At 36.9% G+C, this 25,861-nt stretch overlaps 1 protein-coding gene across 1 annotated transcript in view; it reads right to left on the reverse strand.

Annotated features, from left to right (window-relative positions):
- The window catches only part of LOC145674303 (uncharacterized), a 256,086-nt gene extending 231,945 nt beyond the window's left edge, over positions 1-24,141 (reverse strand). The window contains exon 1 of the mRNA XM_081744169.1: positions 23,295-24,141. Within this exon, the coding sequence (XP_081600295.1) occupies positions 23,295-24,132 (838 nt within the window). The 5' untranslated portion in view covers positions 24,133-24,141. The remainder of the gene's footprint in view (positions 1-23,294) is intronic.
- Between the last annotated feature and the right edge of the window lie 1,720 nt (positions 24,142-25,861).

Here is a 25,861-nt window from a genome sequence, read left to right on the forward strand (position 1 = left end):
GGAGTATTGGCTATCACGTACGACTTTGGTGCAAAGGGTCTCAGAGGAAGACCTTAAAATTTCAACCCATTACGGTGGATTAGATTCCATCGAAAACTGTGTCCTATAGTCTCAATTCTGAAAGGGACGCTGAAGTCCAATTCAACCAACCTGTGAATACTCCCTTTTTGCTGCAAGTACTTGTAGTGGTTGCGTTTGAGTAAGAAAATGAACTATAAAATACGTAAAGTAAATTTACACTTAATGTTTGCACTGTATATTTCATTAACACACATAATCTGATTCTTCATTCTGTTACATATTAATGTAAAGTTTGTAACATAACATCAAAGGCTTCATTAACATATACATGCACACGAAGAAAAATCCGTTATTCGGGCAGCGATATATTGCACAAATATACGGAGTTCATATGTTTACTATGGAAATGCGTACGGAGCATACGCTATCCATATGCTACATATACACTGCCTTTTTCCCACTTAGATCTTATATCATTCTGCTGCAGGATGCCGGACATCTAACAGTCTTCCGCATATTACTTACGTATACAATGCGTTACATACGTCAGCTATATGATATATACGTGCATATGTATGTGAGATCCTTACAGCCTATATACAGCACTGTCTTTCATACGGAATTTATGTATAGATGAAACGCTTGTACGGAAAGTTATACGTATGCTGCAGGGCGTAACATATAGTAGTACGTTAAGTTCAAAACTACAGGATTTACGCATGTAACCTACGCTTTTACGCACGCTACACGTGTCTTTCCCCCTGTGAACAATTTTGGATGTTGTCTACTGAATGTTACAGTAACAAGACATATTAAATTTACAAATCCATGAACTTTCAATGCAAGATTGTACCTAGAAACATGATTAACATCTTCATTATGTCTTTAAAAATGATTATTAATCCAATTTACCATGTTGCTATGTCTAAAACTCAGAAAGCAATTCAAATTGGAGACGTGGAATTTAAAGTGATTCTAATTGCCCACAAATTTAATTACGATTCACTTTAATTACTGGAATCAGTTAACAAAACGTCAGTGGATTTATTACCATCCTGTCTCATTTGTTGATAAGGCAATACATGATATATTTCTTCTAAGAAACTTAAATTGTAAGTTTAAAAAGAACGCGAAGGGGAAGAAACGTGCCTTATTTCATGTTAAAAAATACCATCAGCTTGTGCTCCCACTGAAATTCTCAAGTTAGCTCCCTAACAAAGCAGGAATAGGGTAAAAAGCCATTAGACCCTCTCGACAGGTACGATCCATCACACTCTTATCACAAAGTTCAAGAGTATCCCCTTTCTCCCGCGCCCTACTGATTGGTGGTTGTGAAACATCTTCTAGTATCTGAAAGGAGCATCCATATCTAAGTCTAACGGAGTAAAGAATAAGACCTATTCCCCAAACGTACGAGGGGAGAGAGCTTTGTGTCATGGTTGCCTCAGTCTTACCAAAGAATCACAGGGCCATACACTACTTTCTTCTTTAAGTGCATCAATACTTGCGTTAAAAGCGAATACTCAAAGATTATAGAGAGTTCCTTCGTGGCTAAGCGGTTAGTGTACGCGCTTTTGGCGTGGGAGACAAGGGTTCGATTCGCGGCGAGAGCTCATGTGGTTCGGATTCCACATTAATAAGTAGGTCCAGTCTCATATAGCCTCGCTGCTCAAAGGGACGTCAAGTTCCAAAATCATAATCTTCAAATGCGTCAATTACCCGCTTCACTGGGTTAAAATCAGAAAAAAATAGTAATATATTTCGTTAGTCAGTTACTTTTTACTATTACTGAATTGCTCTCTGATATCGGTAATTTTCGATCATTTTTATTTTTCTCTCCCCTCCCTATGTCGCTTAGCTGAATTTGGATTTAAACGGCATCGGAAGTGTCACTATTCATCTCAGAAACACCGAAAACTATGGACTCGACATTACTATCGGTCATTTTCGATCATTTTTATATATCTTCTCCCCTCCTCCTCCATTAAGTTGCGCCTTCAAAATGAAATAATGAAAACTATCTCAAATCCAAATCTCATTTATGTTGAAAATTTGACTAAGATCGGTCGGGTAGTTCAAGAGTTATTAAGTGGCAAACATAGTCGCTTTCATCTTTACTTATATAGATTAACAGAAGCATCTAAATTGCTTGTTCTAAAGCAAAAGATTCGCCACTGCAGAAATAAAAGTAATTGAATTATATTATGTTAAGGTAATTTGAAACTGGCAAACGTATGACGTAGGAGCAGACTTTTACAATCGGAAAGCAGCCAAAGATAACATATAAAGTAAAAGAGAATAAATGACGTAGTAGGTGAATACAATAACACAAGTATTGACAGTGTATGAATCCACAAATAATCATGTTATCATAATCACGATATCAACTATGTTATCAATGTTATTTTTTTCGTTTGTCACCAATGTTTTTTATCAACGCCAGATTTCTTTTCCTATCCTTGTTCTTTCTGTGTAGATTGCTCAGAACGAGAGTGGAAAACGGTGATCTCACAGAGCATCTAGTTCGAAATCACTATTCCATACCAAAGCAATTCGATCGCGATTGTTGTTCCGGTCTATACAAAGGTATGTTGTTGGTGAAGTACGAGGACTTTCCGCAATGCTTGGTTCAAAAGTGCAATAACTATCTCAAGCATACTAAAGTGTGATTTTAAGTAGCTGTCGGTAAACGAAAAGGGTTATCTGCACAATATGCGTATCGAAAGTATAACTGATAATTTGGACATGGTGGTGGGCGCTAATGAATGAGTTACTGTATCATCTTGTCAAGTGGATAGTTATATCACCAAATACAAGTATAAGTCCTAACTCTTTCTATATTTCCTCAACCCAAACAACAGGAGCGTATATACGCCGTAGTAGACCGTAAGTCCAAAGTAAAGCTGACTCAATAGCAAGAGTGAGTGATAAGCGGACTATTTAACTCGTAGACAACCACTCAGTCAGTTTTAGTGGCACTGACGATGAGTGCAATAGGGGAAGATGTAGTGAATCACAGCACAGCAACTCGTTGGATTTCAACATTTTCGTACAGGATATGATGGTATCGAAAATCAGCCAAGGTCTAACCTCCCCAGGATAGGATAACAGATTTTGTGGTCATACGACATGCCATTGAGGACAACACATTCATCAACACATTATGATTGCAAACCACCTCGGCATGTCTCAGCCCACTTTAAGACTTTCTCGGACTCGAAAAAAGCTTCAGGAGCTGCTGGATTGTGCTAAATGAGTTGATTCCAGCTCAAGTCCAAAGGAGAGTACATGTGTACCGACAACTGCTGCTAAATCCACATGAGTGCGTTTTCTGAAACTAATTGTCACATGTGACGAAAAGTTTTTTTTTTTTTTCGAAATCCAAATATAGTGGTTGAGAAAAGGGCAATTTCCAGAACCGGTCGTCAAAACGCTGATTTCAAACATAAAGTTCTGCTATGTGGTGGTGGAACTACGAGAGGGTAATTCAGTTCGAGTTCATTCGAACCATCAATCCTGTCCATTCTGAACAGTTGGAGCGGATGTATGCTGCATCGCGCAAACAAATCTCCTGCATTGGTGAATTGAAAACGCACCCTGCTCCAACAAGATAATACAAAACCACACGACTCGAAAAACAACAAAAAGAAAAAAAATCATGAATTTGATGACTTAGAACGCATGCCACCTGAAATCACGATGCATCGCCAAATAGCAGGAGTTGGAAACAGCAGTGACTAACTTCTTTGCATCTAAGGACAAGACGTGGAATCGAGTAACTGACAGAAAGGTAGCTATAGACAGTCCGAAACAAGGGGCTATACTTTGAATGTTAACCTGCTACCATTGCACTCATTGTATTGTACACAACACCTATTAATATTAGGTGTTGTGTAACAGAATATTACAATCCCTATGACTAAACTTCATAAATAAGCTCATTTATTGAAACTGAACTAACCAAGACCAGGTCTAGTTATAGTTTGTTAGCAAAATTCTTTCTAAACTTACCTGCAATTTCCGCGATGCACTAAATGTTCACCTGTCACGTGAAAGAAACCTATTTATCTCGTATGGTGGAAAACGGCATGTCCAGTAAACGTAACATCTGAGAAAGGATGTAATTTCGATGACTACAAAACCACAAAGCGAAACGCTAGACTCCATTAAAAGCAGCTGAGTGTTTTCCAGAACCCTTTCGCACAAAGAGACCCGTGTAACTACTTCTCGGGTAAACGTTCTCAATTTGTGGTTTCGATAAATAAACGAAGAAATTTGCTTTCAATTATTCAGTGTTCAATTACTACTTAATTTTATCACGAGTTCAAGATAATCCATTATTTATGATCCCAGCGACGTTCCAATCGCTTTGAGCAAATGGTGTCTACCGCATTTAAAACCGTTACTAGTAAGGCTGGAAACGATGCATTACTTCAAATTCTTTTAAAGTGCATGTGAAAGGAATTTATATTCATAATTTCTTTTAGTATCAAAGTATTTCAAATTATCACTTTAATCCTTGTTATAAAGCAAAAACGTATTATTAGGTAAGTAAGATGCAAATAATAGCGAATCTGCTAATATGCAAACATGAAAACAATTAAGTGTTACTGGTTGCATAAAGATCTCGGTAAAATGTTTAGATATTGTTATTTCTTATTATAAACAAAACGAGCTTGAGCTTCTCAGTCAGGGCAATAGTTGTCGCCAGCTGCACCACTTTCTACCTGACACAACAAGATCTCGCGAGCGTACACGTGATTTTCAAACGAACCGAAGATTTGGCTAGAACAACTAATATATATAATTCAAGTATTTCCCAATGTTCTATCATATACATTATGTGTAAATTTAAAACCCAAATATACGTGATTGGTTCGATGTATCTATTCCAAACTCCAATGGTGTCAAACAGACGAAGAGGCGACATATTGGCCAATGATTCAATTTTGTTTTTACGTCTTTATCCAACATCAAGGTTATGATAGGTGAGACCTAACTTTATAACGTAGGATCTGAACTACCCCGAAAATTGAATACTGTGCAGTATGTGGGTGCACAAATCAAAAAAGCATAATAACGTTGGCTAAAACAAGCACTTCCTCACCACACTTCCGGTTTTCCAAAAAAGCTGAATGTAAATGAAGATTGCACACCACATGTTCCAGCAATGAATGGATAAGGTTATTAATGACCGGGATACCCACACGCAGGCTTTAGGGTGAAGGCTACACTTATGAGAATATTTAAGGAACATAATTTTTCATTGAAAATGCTATAATCAAACTGGACAATGGTAATTATTTGACGCATACAGAAAGGTAAATTTGAGGGTAAGAATGGTAAATTTTGGCGTTAAATGATAAGTTTCCAGGAAAGAATGGTAATTTTGGCAGGAAAAAATGATAAATTTGAAGAAAAATTGTAAACTTGAGGGTAAAAATGGTAAATTTGAACGAGAAAGCGATAAATTCGAAAGAAAAAACGATAAATTTGACTGAAAGAATGGCAAATTAGAGGAGTATAATAACAATTTGAGAGAACGGTAAATTTGAGAGGGGAACGGTGAATTTAAGCAAAAAATAGTGAATTTAGGGGGATATAATTGTAAATTTGAGGTAGAAAGTGGTAAATTATCGGGAAATTGTAAATTAGGAAAATAACAGTAGATACACATTTCGTGGAGAAAGGTAAATTTGAAGGAAAGAGTGGTAAATTTGAGGTTAAACGTGGTAAATTTGAGGAAGAAAGTGCTAAATTTAAGGCGGAATTTGGTAAATTCAGGAAAAAACGGTGAATTTGATGGAGATAACGACAAATAACAGGGAAAAAATGACAATTTGGGAATGGCAAATTCGACGGGAAAGGGAATTTGAGGATAGAATGTAAATTTGGAAGGGCAATGGTGAAGTTGATCGAAAAGATGGTGAATTTTAGGGGAAAGAATGGTAAATTTTAGGGAGAAAATAGTAAATTTTAGGAAAATAGTGGCAAATTTGAGAAATAACAGTAAATTTGGGGGTAGATATGTCAATTTGAAGAAAGTACTGGTAAATTTGAGAGGAAAGATAAATTTTGAGGTGGAATGGGGAATTTGAGATGAAAACTGGTGAATTGGGGGGAAGAAAGATAAATTTGAGGGATAAATTGGCAAATTTTAGGGAAATATTGATAAATTTGAGAAATAATAGTAAATTCGGGGGAAAGTGGTAACTTTGGAGGAAAAATGGTAAACTCACGGGTAAGAATGGTAAATTTGAGGAGAAAAGCGTTAAATTTAAGGAAAAGAGTGAGAAGCTTGAGGAAAAGAAGGTAAATCAGAGGATGGCAAATTAGAGAAGAATGGCAATTTGGGGAAATTGTAAATTTAAGAGTAGAATGCAAATTTGCGAGGAGAATGGTGAATTTCAGTAAAACAATTGCAAATTCGGGAAAAAGAACGATAAATTTGAGAGGACAAGTGGAAAATTTTAGATAAATTGTGGCAAATTTGAGGAATAACAGTAACTTTGGGGAAGAATTGTAAATTTGAAAGAAATGATGGTAAATTTGTATGTAAGAGTGGTAATAAATTTAAGGAAGCATGCAATAAATTTGAGGAAAAAAATAGTAAATTTAGGGGGGAACTGTGAATTTGAAGGAGAGAATGGCAAATTAGATGCGACGAATGATAATTTGGGAGAAACGGTAAATCTGACCTGGTTGCGTCCAATCCCTTAGGGGGATGAAACCCCCTAGTAAAGACGGTTAAGTGTACACATTAGTAAAGTTGCACACAAGACGAGAGCAGCATAATACTGACGTAATAGAGTTCATAACATTGAAATAGATTCGTTTTCGAAAAAGGAGACATTACTTTCACGATACATTTTCCAGACAAAGACATCTCACATTTCGTGTGCATCCATCCAATAAGCTCAGTGACGAAGAACTTAAGTTCAAGTAGTCCCGAAATATTCACTCCTGTTTTGTCTACAGGTATAAGGGCAACTTACCCATATCATTACCTCTATATCACCTTAAACTAGGTAAAACAGGCATTTTCATTTCGCCTAATCCCCAGAGAGAAATATAATCCATATCTTCGTTTTTTTAAGGGTTGCGATGGCTCAGTGGTATAGCGTTCATCTCAGGTGCATGGTATCCTTTTGGGTTTTCTTGGAATTCTCCCGTTTCCTCCTACTTTCTTCATTCCACTACATTCATTTCTCATCATCACCGTCTCCTTTAGCTTAGCCGGGATAACCGTGCGAGATAATACTTAAAGATTTCATTTCATTTCCTTGCTTTTATGTTTTCTACGATTTTTGTCATTTAGTTTCAAGAACAAGGAAAATTGTAACATAAATCAAAGCAAGTGCTTTTTCAGCATACATATAAATTTCCTAAACAGCTTTCGGAGCAAAATGTTACCCTTTTCTACAAGTCCGGCTACCTTTCAATATCTAAACTGAAAATATTACGTTTAAGCTTAAAGAACAAAAACAGACTCATTTTCGTACCTCATAAAAATAGATATATTTGAGGTAGCTCAAAAGACCTTACATCAGCTGGATTTCGCGAGAATGAAACAGCATTATTTTAATCAGAGGAAATTGTGATATCATCACATTTTCCCACAAATCAATGATTCCGGATTCCTGTGAAATCAATAAAACTTGGAAAGCTTCCATGCTTTCGTTGTCTTTTGTCATGGGTGATCAGGTGGAATTCAATTCTCATCCTCGCCAATTGACTCGTAAAACCACTGCTTTTCTAAATAAGAACATATAAACGTCAAATCTCGATAGTGTGTATATATACATATGCTCAACAGACGAAAATTCTGATTTTGATTGAAAATTCTTCAAAGGCTTCCAGTTTGTTCTAAGTGAGCATTTACTCGTAACGATATTTTTTTAAACTGCGAATACTTGTTATCTACGGCTGTATGAATATCGGAAATACAACTGATTGTATATGTAAAACATATAAATGCATAGAAATATTTCAAAATAACAATGGAGTATTATATAGTCACTCGACTTCTGTCGCTGTGGTAAATTTCAAGACTGTATGGCGCTGAGAAATGAATAGAATTAGAGTTGCAAAGTTTCATCTCTCGGTTGAAACATTGAGAATTTAAGAAAAGCGCGTACTAATAAAAAAGAGCAACGGGTATAAATATGAAAATGCATTATTCAAATTTAATATATCAATTATGTTTGGTACACACTTAGATATACAAAATGTGTAACTATCTAACAAACGAAGACGCCAAGCAGCAGTAGCAAGACCGTTTTGCGAGCAAAATCCGTTATCCGGTCAGCGGACTATTGTACAAATACTATACGGAATACATAAGTTTACTACGGAAATCTGTACGGAGAATACAATATCTATATGCTACATACGTATTGCATTTTTCCTGCTTAGATGTTACATCATACCGTTGCAGGATATCTGACATCTCATAGTCTTCCATATATTACATACGTATTCGTATGTTACATACGTAAGCAATATGTTATACACGTCCATCTGTATGAGAGACTCTGACCACTTATACATAGTTATTTCTTTCAGATGGAAAGTTGTAAAGAGGGAATACTTATACCTTAAGCATAATAAAACACGCGTTTTCAGTTATACGTTTGCTGCAGGATTTTGCATATCGCACACTCTGTGGAAGAGTGTTACAACTCAAAAAAATGGAAATATTGAATTATCATAGAGAAGGAAAGATAATATAGAAGAGAATACTACCTCTACCTGGTGGTATTTTCGCATAAACGTAACTAAGCAAATTAACCCCAAGATGGCAGAAATAGCAGTATTCCAAGGAGCGATTTTGGTACAATAATAAACTTTAAAAGTCATGTTCCCACAAGTGTGTAATTTTGACTTGTAACAGCCTTCAAAGGCGTGTGTGATACAGTCGTACGTTAAATAAAAAAAATATAAGATTTACGCATGTAACCTACGTTTTTACACACGCCACATGCGTTTTTTTCTGTGTCACGTTCTCCTTTATCTCTGATATTTTAGAATATCTGTCTTTATCAATAGACACAGTTTCTAAACAACCAAACTACTTTTATGTTGTTTCATTTTACTTACTCTCTCAGAAGCAAACACACTTTTACGAAGGGAAAAATATTTTATACAAGCTCTTCGATTGCAGATAAACGGCAAAGCGTTACACAGTAAAGTTTAAACATTCGGTTCTGATATTTCAACATTATAAATCTGCCTTTCAATGACCAAACTTTACTCTTCCTAAAGTGTATATATTGCTTAGCAAGCCAGTAGTAATGTATGTAATTTCAACATTTCATTCAGAAATACGCCGAAGTCTTCTTCTAGTGATTTCCAAAAATCAAACGTGTTTGTTTCCGTTACATGTGATTTTTTGTTGGTTGTTCATTCATTTATTTGTTCACCGATACCTGAATAAATGATAAATTTTAAATACAGCGAATATGTAGCAATTTTACAGTCCAAATGTTGACAGCAGAAGTTACGAGAGACTTACTGTGAAGGTCATTAGAGTCTGTACTGAAAGGTATAACTCTGGTATGTGTGTGGTAGTCGAGATTTAGAAAAAAAATAGTAATTCACGGAAATAAAAAAAATCATCTACAAAGTTAAAACGTTGAAACAACCACAAAATATAATGGGGTATATATACAGACAATATAAGTATCTTGCATTTTGCTGCACAAATATTTTTTGTCACCTTTTTATATCATAAACTGCCGAAGAACCAACATTGAATTCACGCGTTATAAAGTTTATGTTTCCGTTTGTCAATAGACGGTTAATTATCTTTAGTTTTTCTTGTATGGTGAGTTACATGATTATGCTTATTAGTTTTACTAGTACTTGAAAAACTCATGCTGGACTTCGTGAGTATTTTACAGTACAGTGCACTGAATATACCTAGTTGTAGTACACTGAGAAAATTTGAAAGGTTAAAGTAGTCAAAATTCGATTGCTGGTAACTTAGTTACTTTGTCAATATATAACACACCGAGCTCTCGGTTACGGCAATCGAGTATTGCTCGGTTAGTTAATCTTCGCTAATTTAACTGACTAGTTAGTTAATTAAACCGATGGGACTAGTTTTAAGTACGTATAAGCGATAAAGAAAAATACGAAAAAAAACTGAACGCAATTGAGACAATTCGAACCACCGACCTACGAATCAGTAGGATAATGCTTTAACACACTCATATGACAAAACAGTTGTTCTAATGCTTTGAAGAAAATTATTCCATTTCCCGCTTCTCTACTCCTAATAATTGACACACTTCGATTATTTCAACATAGCTAGAGCCCTTCGAAATGAACCAACTTGGTTGAAATTTTGTACGTATGTTGGTATTATTTGAGAGCTATTTCACCTTCAACTTAAAACGTATTGTTTTTAACTGGTTTAATTAACCGAGTGATTGGTAAACAATATTTTTGTTAATTTTCTCGGTAATTAGTAGCCCGGGAACCGATAACTAGTAGCCAGTAACTAAAGTAGGTTAAAAGAGCAAAATATGGCTTAACTGAATACTTCTCTTTTACTAGTAACGCATATTTTTTAACAGAAGTGGATTTTCAACAGAAATTCGACTACTAGCAACCAAGTATTAATTTAACCCTCATTTAGGAAGCGATCAATTTTCTCGGTGTATTGTGTAAATGTATATGTAACCTGCTAGAAAAACAAGTTGCGCTAAGATGAAAACAGATAGTCACTATACACCGATAGTCACTATAGATAGTCACTAGATTGAGCAAACTAAAAACGCGCTTAGCACAGTGACGCAACCAGGCGGCCAAAGTCAAAAAATGACCGAATCCGGTATGAAAAAAGAGCGACTCGATCGGTGTCAAACCCTAGAATTTAAGAGTCCTAACTGTAATAGTCAGCGTCTCATTCCAACGTTGCCACGTATAAGGTGGATGGTTATTGTGGGTGGGTGATTATGGTGGGTGGATCGAAAATATGAAATCCAATCGCAGCAAAGCATTAAGTCCATGACTACAATGATTGGGTAGATTTAGTCTGGACGTTTCTGTACATTCAGTTATGTTTTCTTTCTTTCTTAACTGTTGTAACATTTATTCTACGTTAATTTTAACAGAGCCATATAAAATAATGTGTTGTTTCTTCTTGAAAAAGAAAATATGATCTTAAGTTTTAGCATCCAGTGGTTATGGCCGAAGAAAAGGATCATGAAAATAGAAGAATGATAGTGGAAAAAATTATAGAACGGAGAAAGTGGGGGAAATTGGAAACCCTGGAGAAAACCCACCGACACGATATTGTCAATCAAAAACTCCTATGATCTTGGATCAAACCAGAGACATTTTGCTACAAACGCTCTAAGACTGTATCACTGGAACATTCTTTAAGACAAGAATTCGTATCCATGTTCTTTAGAAACTACGTACAAGACCACTTTTATTGAGACAAAACGTACTAAACAGTTATGCTTAATACATAATGTTACATCCAAAATTTAAAACTTTTTTTCATACGAATCTCAGTGGAGAAATATAAAAATATGTACCAATAACGAAGGTAAATAAATTAATATTCATAAGGAATAATTCAATACCTATAAAGAATTTAACAAGAGCAAAGCGTGGTATTCTACATTAGTATCCCTTTCTGTTCAACCAGCATCTTGGATTCCCTTTAGTCACTGAGCAAACTACAAACAAAAACTGAGGCAATTCAATGCCCTAAAACATAAACCAGAACTTACACCACGAACAAGACAGCTGTTATCTTTTTTTAGTTCATTTTTTTAAGGAAAAAAAGGAACGATGGACTGATACCCCGTTTATTTACCTTCTCAGTTCCACTTCCTACGGACGCCATACGCGTCACGCCCTAAATGTCTCTTCATGTAAACAAGAAGAACGTTTGTTCTTCAGAGGAGGGTAAAAATGACCGGACGTTTAGTTTGAGGCCCACATGCTCTAGCTGAAATTAGGCTTTTCTTTCTCGCGAGTCAAGCACACTGTCCATCACAGAGATTTGAAAAAATAAAGAAAAAATGAAAGGAGGTAAAGAAATGGGTAAAAAATGTAAAAAGAAAAAGTCAATACATTAGAAAGGAACGTGAGCGATGTTTTTTTTTCTGTATTCAAGACTCGCTTATTTCACAAATTAATGAAAGTCAAATGTTACTCGCCGCAGAAACATCTTTCAGTTTAACGTTCCACAGATATGTCCTTTAGGCTAAAGGAGAATATGATTAAGGCAAGTGAATGATCATGGAAAAATTGCTGGAATGAGAATGTGGGAGCAAACCCACGGGTATGACTTTGTCCACTATAAGCTTACCTGACCGCCCCACCCAGGAACCCAACGCACCAGATGTAAGCGGACTACGCTCTACTAAGCCACCGTGCCTCCCTCGCCGTAGAAACAAGTCATTATCAGTGAACCCTGTCCTATGATCGATCTAATCAAAATTGCTATCCACTTCTATTACCTTTACGGTATACTCTTACCTTATTATTAACCAAATACACTTTTCTCAGTGCTCCAATTCGCAGTTTTCTTGTGCCCAGCCTATTTTTGATCTAATTTAATTGGTGGCTAATATAATCACGCAGGTGTTATGGAGCTCTAAGAATATATGACTAAAGAGTAAGACACAATCGATGGCGAATGGGTTGAATAATGAAACGAATGCTGTAACATATGTTTCCATTTGGCAAAGAAGAGTAGATAAGCAAGTGCATTACAGCAGAAGGAGGTGAAATACATGGCAACAACGCATCCTTTTCATTTTCTAGCAGTATTTGAAGGAAACTCGAAGTGCCGCCTTCAAACGCATAAACACCGTTATTTAGCATATGTTCTGTCATCCAGCTCTCTAAAAATGAGATAGCGTAACGTGAAAAGTTATATTCTGTAAAAAAAAAATAATAAAAATAAAAAAAATAAAAAAAATGCATGATGATCTGTGCATCAACCAACTCCCAGATGTGATTTAAAGTCTTCATAAATACAAGTTTCCATCCTTTGAACTCTATGTTTTCGTAAGAACGTAAAACAAACAGTTAATCAGTTGCTCAATGTCTTGTTCTCCTGCTTTTGAGATTGTGTTCTCGCCTTCGTCATAGGAGACCCAGATTCAACTCCTGGTAGGACGTGACGTCGTGTAAGTTGTAAATACGTATCTTGATGATATTATTTCTGCGAGATGACAAACTCCTAGTAACTGAAGTGAACATATATGGGCTTATTCAGAGTCACTCGGAAGCGTGATTAGTGCCATACTAAAGAGATCGACTAACATATGTTTTCTGGAGTAGTCAAGCCTTTAGAATGACGCTAATCATGTGTCAAAACGACTTTGCATAAGGCGGATAGTGATTAAGAAATAATATCATATCTGTACTTGAACACGTGAATATGGAGCTCGAATGATGGATTTCTATCCCCTCCATCTTTAGTAGAAAGATTAGGGTGACAAAATATATCTTGGGACGCTTAATCGATTTCAGAAAGCCGGTCCTCCCCTAGTAGGAAGTTTGTTGGCCCACTGTTGGGGATTGAGTGGAATTTGGTCAAAACGGTGGGTGATGATCGGTACGAGCCTATAGCGGAAAAACTTATGTTGGCTCAACGCTGGTTAAATGTATGGTTGGCCAACCAACTATTCTCCCGACCTTCACGCAATGATACTACAATTGACTGTTTTCCCAACCAAGAAATACGTTACTTTAGAGTTGGCTAAATGTCAGGGAGCCGCTCCTTTGGTTGGGAAATGTGTGGGAAATCGTTTGGGTGGGAAATTTATGCCAAAATGGAAGAACCTGACGTTGGGCCAACGTTGTATTACTCATCATCACCACTTTTCCAACGATGGGCCAACCCATTTTGATGCTAGGGTCGCTATCTATCACCATTTTCGATCTACAGCAATCAACGTTATAACCCGGAATGGTTGATTTCTTTCACTTCCAGTTGGGATGGAGGATTAAATGAGGTGAAGGGATCTGTTTATGGAATGCTACGTAAATTGTTTCTAAAGATTCGTGTCTATTTCTTATCATTGCATTGATACGTATGGATAGGCAGGCAGACGGACAAAACGGTCCTATGGGACTTTCCACACTTAAACATAGCATAGTCTGAAAGTCCAAAGTGTTGAAAAATAAAACTTCATTTATTTGTATCAATCTAAAATTCCAAAATGCTAGTGTTATTTTATAAGCTGAGCTTAAAGATCTGATTTATCATAAACTGCTACTATATATACTAAGATTGGGTCACTTTAACTACATTACCCTACTCTAGATATACTTGTTCTATATATGAACTGAACCAAGAAGATCAAAGACTTTTCCGCCTGCCGGTATGGTAGAGGCATAAAGTTAATTAGTTGATCTCAACATAATTTCTTAACCGCGTTTATAATACGCTTCATTCATTCTTATCATGTCCCACATCATTTTTTTTTCTTTGAGTAGCAAAGCAGATTTCAAAACACTGCTTTACAAGTCTAGAAGTAGTGGTTGACCCTCTTAGCGATATGACATCTTTGCATAAATCCAACCACTGTTTGTGTTTATACTCAAATCTCATAGCTAACTAAACTTAATTTCGAAATGAGAATTTGTTTTTGAATCAGGGTGAGGATTTGAATTTACGAAAATTGTCAAATGCATAGGGAGCCGTCGCTAAATTTAGCGAGACACAAAGTGTCACTGGGGAAAGGGAGGCAAGATGGCTTAGTGGTGCCTATGGGTGTAGCCCAGCAATCTGAGGCGTTAGGCTGACGTCAGTGATATGAAACCCATTAGGTGTTCGAGTCCCTCTGAAGAGCAAGGGTGAAATTTTAACTGTCCTCGATGTTTCTGTGTTCGTATCCCAGTCGTGTTTGGATTACGTAAAATGTACGTGAGATGAGCATGGAGACTAATGTCCCGGTTGGAACGAACTTTAAAAAAAAAGAAGTGGTAGATCGCCTACCCCTGGCGACTGGGGTCCCTGGTTCGATCCCCGACTAAGTGAGTTTGTGGTGGACAACATCGTATCTCTGGTACTCCCGTTTCCTCACAACTGCATTCCATAAATTCTCCTATCACCATTCATCCGTTATCATCCGTTACTCTTAGCTTAACGGGCATTATCGTAGGACGTTAAACTGAAATATTATATTTTATTTACACATTGACACTCAAAACAACTGGATCCCTGTATACACTGTGGTGTGAAATTCAAACACGGAAATTAAATCTTTAAATTTTATGTCCCACGATTATGCCAGTTAGGCTAAATTAGACGGTGATGATGAGAAAAGCGTGAAACGAAGAAAGTGGGAGGAAATGGGAGAACCCCCGAGAAAACCTACGCACACGGTATTCGTCCACCACAAATTTCGCTTGGCTTGAGCTGGGATCGAACCAAGGACACCATGCACTAGAGATGAACGCTTTACCACTGAGCAACCGCAGCGTCTTTGTGAAATTCAAGTAGCCAAAATTCTTTCAAAATATAATACGTATCTCCTTGTTCGATTGTTATTTCCACCTTGATTTTAGTATCCCTTTCAGCAGCGTTGCGATATGAGACGTGGACCTATAGTTTAACGTGGGATCTCAAACCACATGCGTTTCCGCCAGGTGTCGAATCTGGGTCTTACAAGTCACAGGCGAGTATGCTAACCGCTTAACCAGTAGAAAGTTCTAAACTAGTTGTTGTGTCAGAGCATTTGGCCTGCTGTACACTGTAGGTTAAAATTCTACCTACTTAAGAGCTCCAATTGCTTACGTTTAACTTTCTTTTTATTTTCTGGTTCGCCCGTCAACTAGTTTGTGGTTACACAAACAGTAATACTCAAATCTATATATGGTAACGACCCTTGTTTTAAAAACGAGCAGCAAAGGATTTTCATGTTCAGTATCATCATTATCGATTGTGAAATAATTAAATTCTAATCATATGGTTTAAATTACAATTAAATCGTCTTATATATATATCTTAATCGTATTAATGTATACACAAATATTAATGTTAAAATCGGTATATGATTACGGTTCACGTCTTATTTTAAAATAATCAATAATAATCAAATACGATTAAATCGTAACAATAGTATTAAATCTGCAAATTGTCTGCACGCTAGTGACATCTGTTGGTGTCAAGCCAGCAGTAAACGCAGATAGTGACATCTATTAGAGCGGTTGTTTATTACTAGGAATTTGCACGATGTATTGATACTTCTTTTTAATAAATAGGTTTTGCCTGCTACGACACAGCATAAATTCATTATATCTTCGGTCTTTCTATCTCGAGCAGTAAAACTGGTTTGTGAAGATGACATAATTCATTATGTACTGGTGACCAAGCAGTAAAACTGGTTTGTGAAGATGGCATAATTTATTCTGTATTGCTGACTAAGCAGTAAAACTGGTTTGCGAAGATGACATAATTTATTCTGTACTGGTGACCAAGCAGTCAAACTGGTTTGTGAAGATGACATAATTCATTCTGTACTGGTGACCAAACAGTCAAACTGGTTTGCGAAGATGACATAATTTATTCTGTACTGGTGACCAAGCAGTCAAACTGGTTTGTGAAGATGACATAATTCATTCTGTACTGGTGACCAAGCAGTAAAACTGGTTTGTGAAGATGACGTAGCAGTCAAACTGGTTTGTGAAGATGACATAATTTATTCTGTACTGGTGACCAAGCAGTCAAACTGGTTTGTGAAGATGACATAATTTATTCTGTACTGGCGATCGAACCCGGGACAAGTGAGCTAAAATTGGTAAATCCAAATGTATAATGGTGAGAATTGCATGATGAAAAAGTAGGAGGTAACGGAGGATTTTCGTGAAACTCCTTCCAACTAGGAATGCGCACATTTTAACCAAGTAAATTTCGCACTACAAATAAGCGTTGCCCCAATGAGTAACCAAAGAATTGCATTCCAGTTTAAGGAATGTAACTCTTTCTTTCCATTATGAACATTGGAAATCTGTGTAGTTTTGATAACTGTCCGATGAATTGTAGTGAAAATTAAGAAAGAAAAAAAAGAAAATAATATGACTTGCCGAACCAGCACTAGAACTCTTACTAATCATTAATGTTCTTCGAGTTATTCGTAGTTACTTGACTTTAGAAATACCACTGCGGTAGGAAATTTAGCCGCTGGTGTAGTTTCGCTTCTTGTTTATCCTTATTGAAGTTAAAAGCATGTACATAAAGGAATTAAAATTGCCACTTCTATCGTTTTCAAATACAAAGAATCAAATGGCCTAGAGACACGTTTCAGAATTTCTAGACGGAAGAGTCTCGGTTGTAAAAGCCTGAAAGAATCGAAGAAAAGAAAAAAAGCTACAGTACACAATACCTGAACTTGGTCTTTATATTTCCTTCTGCTTCTGTGTTATTGCTTTTCTTGGGCATTTTCGCTCACACCTTAGCAATTCCCTTTTTCCCACTACAACCATTCACTCCCTCCAGCAGTACAAACTTCCATGCCGCATTGCATATTTATCCAGACTCTTTTATGCGCTCTCCCCCAGTGAGCTTAGGTACACCTGCCCCGTATACTCGGTCCCACACTTCAGTTCTTCTCTCCTGTATATTGCATTAAAAGCAATTTTGAGCAACAGTGTAGCTGTGTGGTTGCTTTGCCCGCCACACAGCTACTTGTGTTTTCACCAAGGACATCTGAAAAACATCAGAGTACAGCGCGCTAGGAGGTTCTGAAGAAAAGAACAGGGGAAAAAGATAAGTGCAGATGGTAAAACAGAGAGAATGTTCTAACAGTGTAGATATCACGTCTGACTGCGAATCAGCAAACACTAGAATAATTCCGAATTATGCTGGGGACAGCGTTTATAGAGTTTAAAAGGCGTTCCATTTAAACACTATTAGCAAATGAGAGAATTGTAGTGTTGCCACGTATCTGCTCTTAAAAAAAATAAACGAATGTATTGTCGATGCTTTTGCTGAGTTGGTAGCGCGCTGTGGTGCTTCTGCTTAGCAACATTCTTTTACAACACGGCAACGTTGCGTCACAACTTTCGCTTCATTTCGCCTAGCTCACACGACATCCGTTGTGTCCCATGCTTTAGTTGTAGTCGAACTCAAGCCGCAAACCACTAACTCAAACTGAACTTATATCATTTGTTATTTTCCCTTCATATGGGAAAAAATACGCTATAGCTTCATAAAGGGTCAGTGTGAAGAGCACACTGAACCCCCTAGTTTGCAATCGATGCTAGCAAGCTCATTCTTGCTATTCTCAATGAGACTTGTGCTCATTAATTTCAATGAGGTACACGCTAACTCAGGCTCCCACTCTCTCCGAATTGGGTTCACTATCTTCAAGATACTCGCACTAGATCACTAAGAATTCGCTATTCTGTCGTATTGCGCTCGTGTCCTCTGGCCTTATTTGGACTCATGCTCGTTTTAACTCGAGCTCTGACTTTTTATCCACTTGGACATCTCAGCGCTGAAGTGAGTAATTGTGGTTATAGTGTTTTTTTTTTCTCTCACAACACAAACCATTAATTACATGAAACATTTGAAATACGCACTCTACTCCGCATCTTTCGTCTCTCCAAGTAATGGCACACTGAAGATGATTATTAGTGTGTATTTTACAAACACCCTACAGCCATCGTCGTAATAATGACATAATTTATTCTGCAGCAGGAGTGTGATGAGAATTTTGTATTTTAAAATTATTCATTACAATCACGAAGTACGACTTACATGATCGTACTGTTGGTACGTCTGCCTTTCAGTCCGTTACTTCACACGAAAGTCTTAAACGAAAACAAATTTCTGAGTTACGTTTTCTCCAACACACAGACCGATTAGCTCGTCTGAATTTGCTAATTGATGGAGTCTATCTGTTAACATCTACATGGGTACGTAAATTTAACGCTGGTTATCCATACCTCTTTAAAATATATACCATCCCCTGTCTTTTATGCAGCCTGCATAGTAGCAATTACATTTTGGTTGCCTATAACTAAAGGATGTTTCCTTTCATGATGCAAATATGCTATATCCCATACATGGAATTATGTGACCCTCTTTACTTTATTTAACAGAGTTCATTTACCTTTTAAGTTTAACGTTCCACGGGCGTGCCCTTTAGTTTAAAAAAGACAATGAGAAATAAATTATAACAATGAAATGAATGATAAAACGACAATAAGTAACATAATTAGCCAGACCGCGATTTGTACCCGCAACAGATACCTCATGCATGTAGATCTAATGTAAGTTTGCTAGTTCATACAATGATAACTCGCATACGAACTATTATTATACTATTTGCTAACCGTAGGACGTATTATATTTCCTGAAAGATTTCATTTCACTTTTCTTTTACGGTGAAGAGAAACAAGTAAACACAGACCGTAATTTTATTAAGTACACTGAAGAATTCCAATTCGACTAACTCCACGAAAATTATAGGCAACATAAACCTTGTGAATCCTTGCATGTATTACGAAGTTCTTACCTAAGTAATCACATAAGTCCACTGCTATGTCGTGCTTCTATTGCCACGTTTTCGCTGTATGAAACAGTCATAACAGAAGACCTAAATTACGGTCCTGCAACAATTAAATAACAAGCTTTAAGCTCACAGGGGGTTACTAGAAGCTTTCCTTTGGGCACAAATGGCAATCGATGAAGTGATAGTTTATTGGATCTTTGGTGTGTGAATAATGAAACAGTTTGTAAGTACAAGGAAAATGCACTATGTAAATTGTAATTAGTACTCGGAGAAGTCAAACTAATGGAATAAAAATATTGAAGCTGCATTTTGTTGGTAACATTGTCTCAAAAATAACACAATTTACGAATGAGTCCACAAAAATAATTTCGACACCAATTCTAAAGTCCTTCTAAGGACATAGCACACTGTACTGAAACCCAATTTTGGAGATATTTCATTGTACGTTCTTCAGAAATATGCTTACACATTTTTTTCTTTTGGACACATGTCTTCCTCCTGATTATAATGCCGTTGTCTTTAATTTATATCTTAGTAGTATCAATAATCCGCTTTACTAGGTTAATTAAAAAATGTAGTATGTTTCGTTAGTCACTCTTTTTAATATTACTGAAGCGCTCTCTGATACCGGTCATTTTCAATAATGTTTTATATATCTCCATCCTCCCCCTCAAGTTGCAGGCATGAATTTGGACATCGGAAGTGCCATGTTCATCTCAGCGAGCCGAAAACTATAGAATTGACACTAATATCGGTCATTTTCGATCACTTTTATATATCTCCCCGCCCTCTCTAAGTTGAAGTAGAGTGACAAGAACTATTCCAGGTCCAAACCTCGTCTATGTTGAAAATTTGATTGAGATCGATACGGTGGTTCAAGAGTTATTAAGTTGTAAACATAGCCACTTTCATTTTTATTTATACAGAAGATAGATTTTCAACGAGGGAAGGTTGGATAAAATTATATATCTGTTTAAGATGTTGGTTTGCATTTGATAAAGATTGTGCCTGACGCAACGGCTGCATCCTAGACCCTACCTATTTGATTGTAAACGTTTGAGTGTAAAATCTCTGCTACTCGGATTTCGAACATTTTATTTTATTTTATTTTATTTATTTTTTAATTATATTTATTTATTTATTTATTTATTTTTGCATCTTACACTTGAAAGCTACGTCTATTAGTCTATCTCTAGTCCCAGAATACAGTGTCACTGCCCACGGTGCGAAATTATAATGGTCTAAGCAATGGGGAGGACAGGAGTAAAAAAAAAAGAAAAAGTCAAACCTTGCAATGGAATGCTTTGACACAGATAATTCACATCTATAATTATTAAATCATGTAGGATTAGGGATACTGCTAATCACTACTTCAACCATTAATTACATATGAAATATATGCTAAATAGCCTACTTGTGAGCTATTATTACTGATAACTATTCTATCTGTTGCCTGGTCCTAACTAATAAGGTTTTAACTTCTTTCTCCCTTAGATTCGGGTCTGGAAATGTCTCTACCATGTTTGTCGATTTAGAGCTTTCTCTTTTAACTCCCAATATTTTCTTATGTTATTTTCAAATTATCAATCAATTGTGTTCTTCTTTTTCTTACTTCTCCTTTCCCTTCCATCTTTCACTCTACAGTGGTATGAAGAAGAGAATTTCTTCGCAAGATGTGTTCAACCCAATTGGCCTTCCTACGAAGGACGCTGGGTAAATGTACCCTCTTCTTTCCTACTCATTTAAAAGCATCTTCGTTTATTACTCTCTCTCTATCCATTTTATCTTCTACGAGTTACTGTAATTTGTAAATTTCTAACAATAACTTATTAGTCGGGGAAATTATATTACGACAATATTAAGTGGATGGAATTCCTTCCATTCTGCCAGGATTGTGTACCCTGTCACTATCACTACAACAAGCACCATTGTCTCCGAGCTGAACTGTTGTTGGCGTTTAGGAAAATTGAAGCCGACCGCGGGTGTTCAGGTTGAATTGTGATTATATCAATGAGCTGTTTCAGATGTTTATTGCGTTCCGCAGTCACTCTTACTGCATTTGCTCTATGGTTTTTGTGTTATTACCCACTTTCATGTTCGACAATCCATGTCATCAAAGCTTCTGTTTTGTCAATTTGACATGAGTTGAGTAGGCTTTCACCATCTTTGGATACTATTCCTGACGAACACACTGTCCTCCTTAGATACACTTGCGACATCTAACCATGCACCCTCAATGTAGCCTCCTTGAAACAAGAGAGGTATACCATTTTGCATCACCACTGCATGCCCACTTCAACACACGCTTCCGTACTGACCTGTCTAATGTACTACAGACCATATTTAATACATCAGTATAGTGATCACCAGGAGTCGTGAAGCTTGACCTAGATTTACCAATTTTAGCACTCAATAGAAAGCTAGGATGTGTACAGGTCTTCAACCCCCACCTATGAAATTTTGCCGGCGTCGTCTCTCGCACTATACGGAGACCATCTCCTCAGGGTACAGTGTTGTTGGGTAGCCGTTAAATTTCGTTTTATTATTATTATTATTATTATTATTATTATTATTATTATTATTATTTTATTTTTTGCTATTATTATTATTACGTTTAATTCGAATAATCGCTAGTGATCCTATTATAGTTCTTTAAGTGTTTTTTTTTTGTCGACATATCTTCTAAGTTGGCAACATTGTTGGTGCACTTCTACAGTTTCACTTTTTCTCAAGTGTGCGATCGGAAGGCAGCTCCACGAATCGTACCGAATTCTTCAGATACATAACAACTGAGAGAAAGCAGTTCTATGATTCGCGTACAGACCAGGCTTCACGAATCCTCGAGGTCACTATAACTCCTCCATCTAACAACGGCCAGGCGTTGACATGCATTCTCAATGTTATCACCTTACATATCTTACGTGTTGCGAATCGTAGGTTTTCCCATTATGTTCATACTTATCTGTGTAACTACAATTAAGTACTATGGGTTAAAGGAAACTATGTTAAATGCAAGTGAGTGGTGAGGAAATAGTTGATGAAATGAACACAAGAGAAGGAAACGTAAAAACACGGAGTAAACTCATGAATAACACCGGGAGATCACATAGTTTAGTCTGAATTTAAGACCCTTTGCCTGGTTCAGCAAGAGAGACCTCTGAACATAGATTCACATTCAATACACCCTGAAACTCTAATGTTCAGTCTCTTATTGATTGAATTACATAATTAAGATTCCTTTGCTAAACAAACTATGCGTATTCCAAGTATATAACTCTAAGTTAATCTCAAGTTAACACTCGCTAGAGTCATCTTCAAAGAATTATTTAGATTCTGCAATCTTACATAGTACCGATACGAGATAGCTACTTTGATTAGTCCTTTTGAAGTTCAATATATCCTGAGACACAAACTAGTAGTGTGAACACAGTTATGTAGATATTCATTTAATAAAGAAATAATATATTGCGATCCTTACAAGCGAGTAACAACAGTGACAAAACCTAATGCGGATTTTACATCCCAACAATCCGTACATAAAAGTGTATTTAAATAGGTCATACACCTGTACCAATTTTTCAAATCTTAAAAAAAAATAAAAAAAAATAGGATAGCAAACATAAAGTTAGACAATGGCCAACCCATCCGTGTCAAAGCGAGTAAATAAGTACACTCGCACCATCACCCTTTGTAAATTCATATATTGTTTGTTTTGTTCGCAATGTATAAAATGCATTTTAAAATCAAGAATAAAAGTCAAACAGCAGGTGAACTTACCTGTGTGTGTCCGTTGGTGCGCTTTTAGGTGGGAGCTTTTGGTGTACACCTTCTTACATCCTGGAAACTGGCATTTGTGTATTCTTCGTTTGGAGTCCGGGGAATGGTCATGCCTGGAAGAATGCCTGCCTCCTGAATTACCGGATCCCGCGTTGCCACCATTCCCAGACCCGACTTGCCTGATTGGAAAATGACTTTGTGAAACGGATATCAGTCGCGCGACTCCTGACGAACTTCTAGCGGTAACTCGAACAAGGGCTCCTCTTGACACGTTTGGCCCTGCAACCCTGAGAAGACCTGTACCCAGGCCCACGTCAACACTCCCACTTTCGCCGCTGCTCGTACTGCTGTTACTATTTCCGGGACCTGATTCCGGACTCGATGGCGGAGTCAACGTGTGGACGGATTGGCCAGCACGAGCCACCAACTTCAATGCCAAAGGATCACTACTACCATTGTCCGTTTCACTGTTCAATTCCTCCATATTCATTTCTTCAATGTCTATCATTTCTTGCTTTATTACCACATCACCGTGGGCACCCGACCTTCCCAATACATCACTCAGATTGCTGTCCCAAGATACACTGCTGCACCCAGAGCTGGCTGAACTTAGGCTTAGGGAATCCAAATTCCGGTCACTGAGGTTTAAGTCATCGAGGCTCAACCTGTCGTCGTCGTCGTCGCCACCACCGCGAGATGCGGCCCAAGACGTCACGCGTGAAGCAACAGCTATCGCTGCTTGTTCAGGTGCAGTAAAGAGGTTCCACGGGGTGTCCAAATCTGTTGGCAACTTCTTGTAAGACTTGAGTTTAGGTTCGTCCATAAGGTAGCGCTCCATTTCATAACATGTCTGAAAAAAGAAAAAGAAAAATACGATATAGTTAGCTTATCATTCTTGGATTTTATTTAATTTCTAATCAAAATTATTAGTCAGTATTTTCACTGATGCGTCATCCAACTTCTTGCCCTGCTACTTCGAATTCATTTAATTTTACTTCTATTTTAGCGAGATCCTTTCTAGTGTGGAGAAGCATTAGATGAGACATAGCTGAACGCATTTCAACTCTTACGTAAGCAGGTGCCATAATTGAGTCAAGCAATTAATTAAATAGGTTAATTATCTACCTGGCATAACGCTTTCTCAATATGCGGATTACGCATCATGAAATATCTCCTTAAACTAATAAAATTGCAATAAAATATATAAAAATTAGTAACACATACATTGTTAATAATACAATCTGTTCCTTAATATATCATAAATTCAATATACCAGGTTGCAAACCAATTTATTTATCAGCTTGCTATAACACTAGTTAATAGCTATGTGTCGTACTGAATCCATGTCCGCGCGTTATCCGTTTTGACTGTTTCAGTTGAATTTACTGCCATACCTAGTATATGTCATACGGAATCCATGTCCGTGCGTGATTCCGTTTTGACTGTTATAGTGACCGGCACGTAGCATGACAGCTCAAGGTCACTGCAATAGCAGATGAATTCCGAACAGCGATCCTACCATCAATCAGCTTTCCAATAACCAGCAGTGCTGCTAGTCCTACGCAATTATTCCAGCACCCAATAACAAGAAGTACAGTCAATCACAGAGGGATTAATAACAGATAAAAAAGAATCCTTATAATAGAAATTATAAAAAACTAAATTAATAATGGCATGTGTGCGTGTATTTCTGTCTTAAAATTTATTTTGAGATCGAAGTGCATCATTTCATTCAAAACGATGGCATTTATATTTTGTAACCCATTTTTTTTAAAAAAATTTTAATCCAGGAAAATGTCTTCATTACAACTATCCGGAAAATCAAACACGATTTGAAATAAATACCACTGTATATCTTTAACACGAACAATCGCAAAAATTTGTCGTAAAGAACATCTCCTTAGGGCAGAAAATAATGAAAATGTCACGTCCCTACATTAATCAATACTGTGTATCATGAACGCAATTCCAGTATGTGTGCGATAATATTTTCGCGCATTTACTAGAATGTTATTTTTGTGTTTTATACACAGACGCATACCTCATAACTCAGACACTGTAATGTACAGTCTGCAGTGCAAAGTAGCTAACTACCCTGCCAACCTTGCAACAGAATAATGTGGAAGCTCGCCTCGGCCAGCACATTGTGACCTTGAGCAACCGTGCTACGTCCTGGTGACTATACTGTTGAGTTTACCGCCATACCTAGTACATGCTATACTGAATCCATGTCCGCGCGTTATTCCGTTTTGACTCCGTTTCTGTTGAGTTTATTGCCGTAATATCAGTCTCTAATTTATTTACGGAATTTCCTTGTTGCTTTAAGAATTGGAAAGTATCGAGCATATTGGAATTATGATACAAACTGGCAATATTGATTACTACCCTCATGATGTTTAACTATAAGTAAGACAAAAGTGATTAAATTAGTTGATGGTAATACAAGCAAAGCAGGTACGAATTTAGAAACTTTCTTAATTAAAGATCTTTCCAATTTACATGCTTTTTTTCATTCTAGAACTATAGATAGTAATTTCGAAAGAGGCACAGTGGCTCGGTTGTAGAAT

Source organism: Thermobia domestica, chromosome 17 (assembly GCF_964235325.1).
Source record: "Thermobia domestica chromosome 17, izTheDome1.hap1.1, whole genome shotgun sequence".
Taxonomy (NCBI): Eukaryota; Metazoa; Arthropoda; class Insecta; order Zygentoma; family Lepismatidae; genus Thermobia; species Thermobia domestica.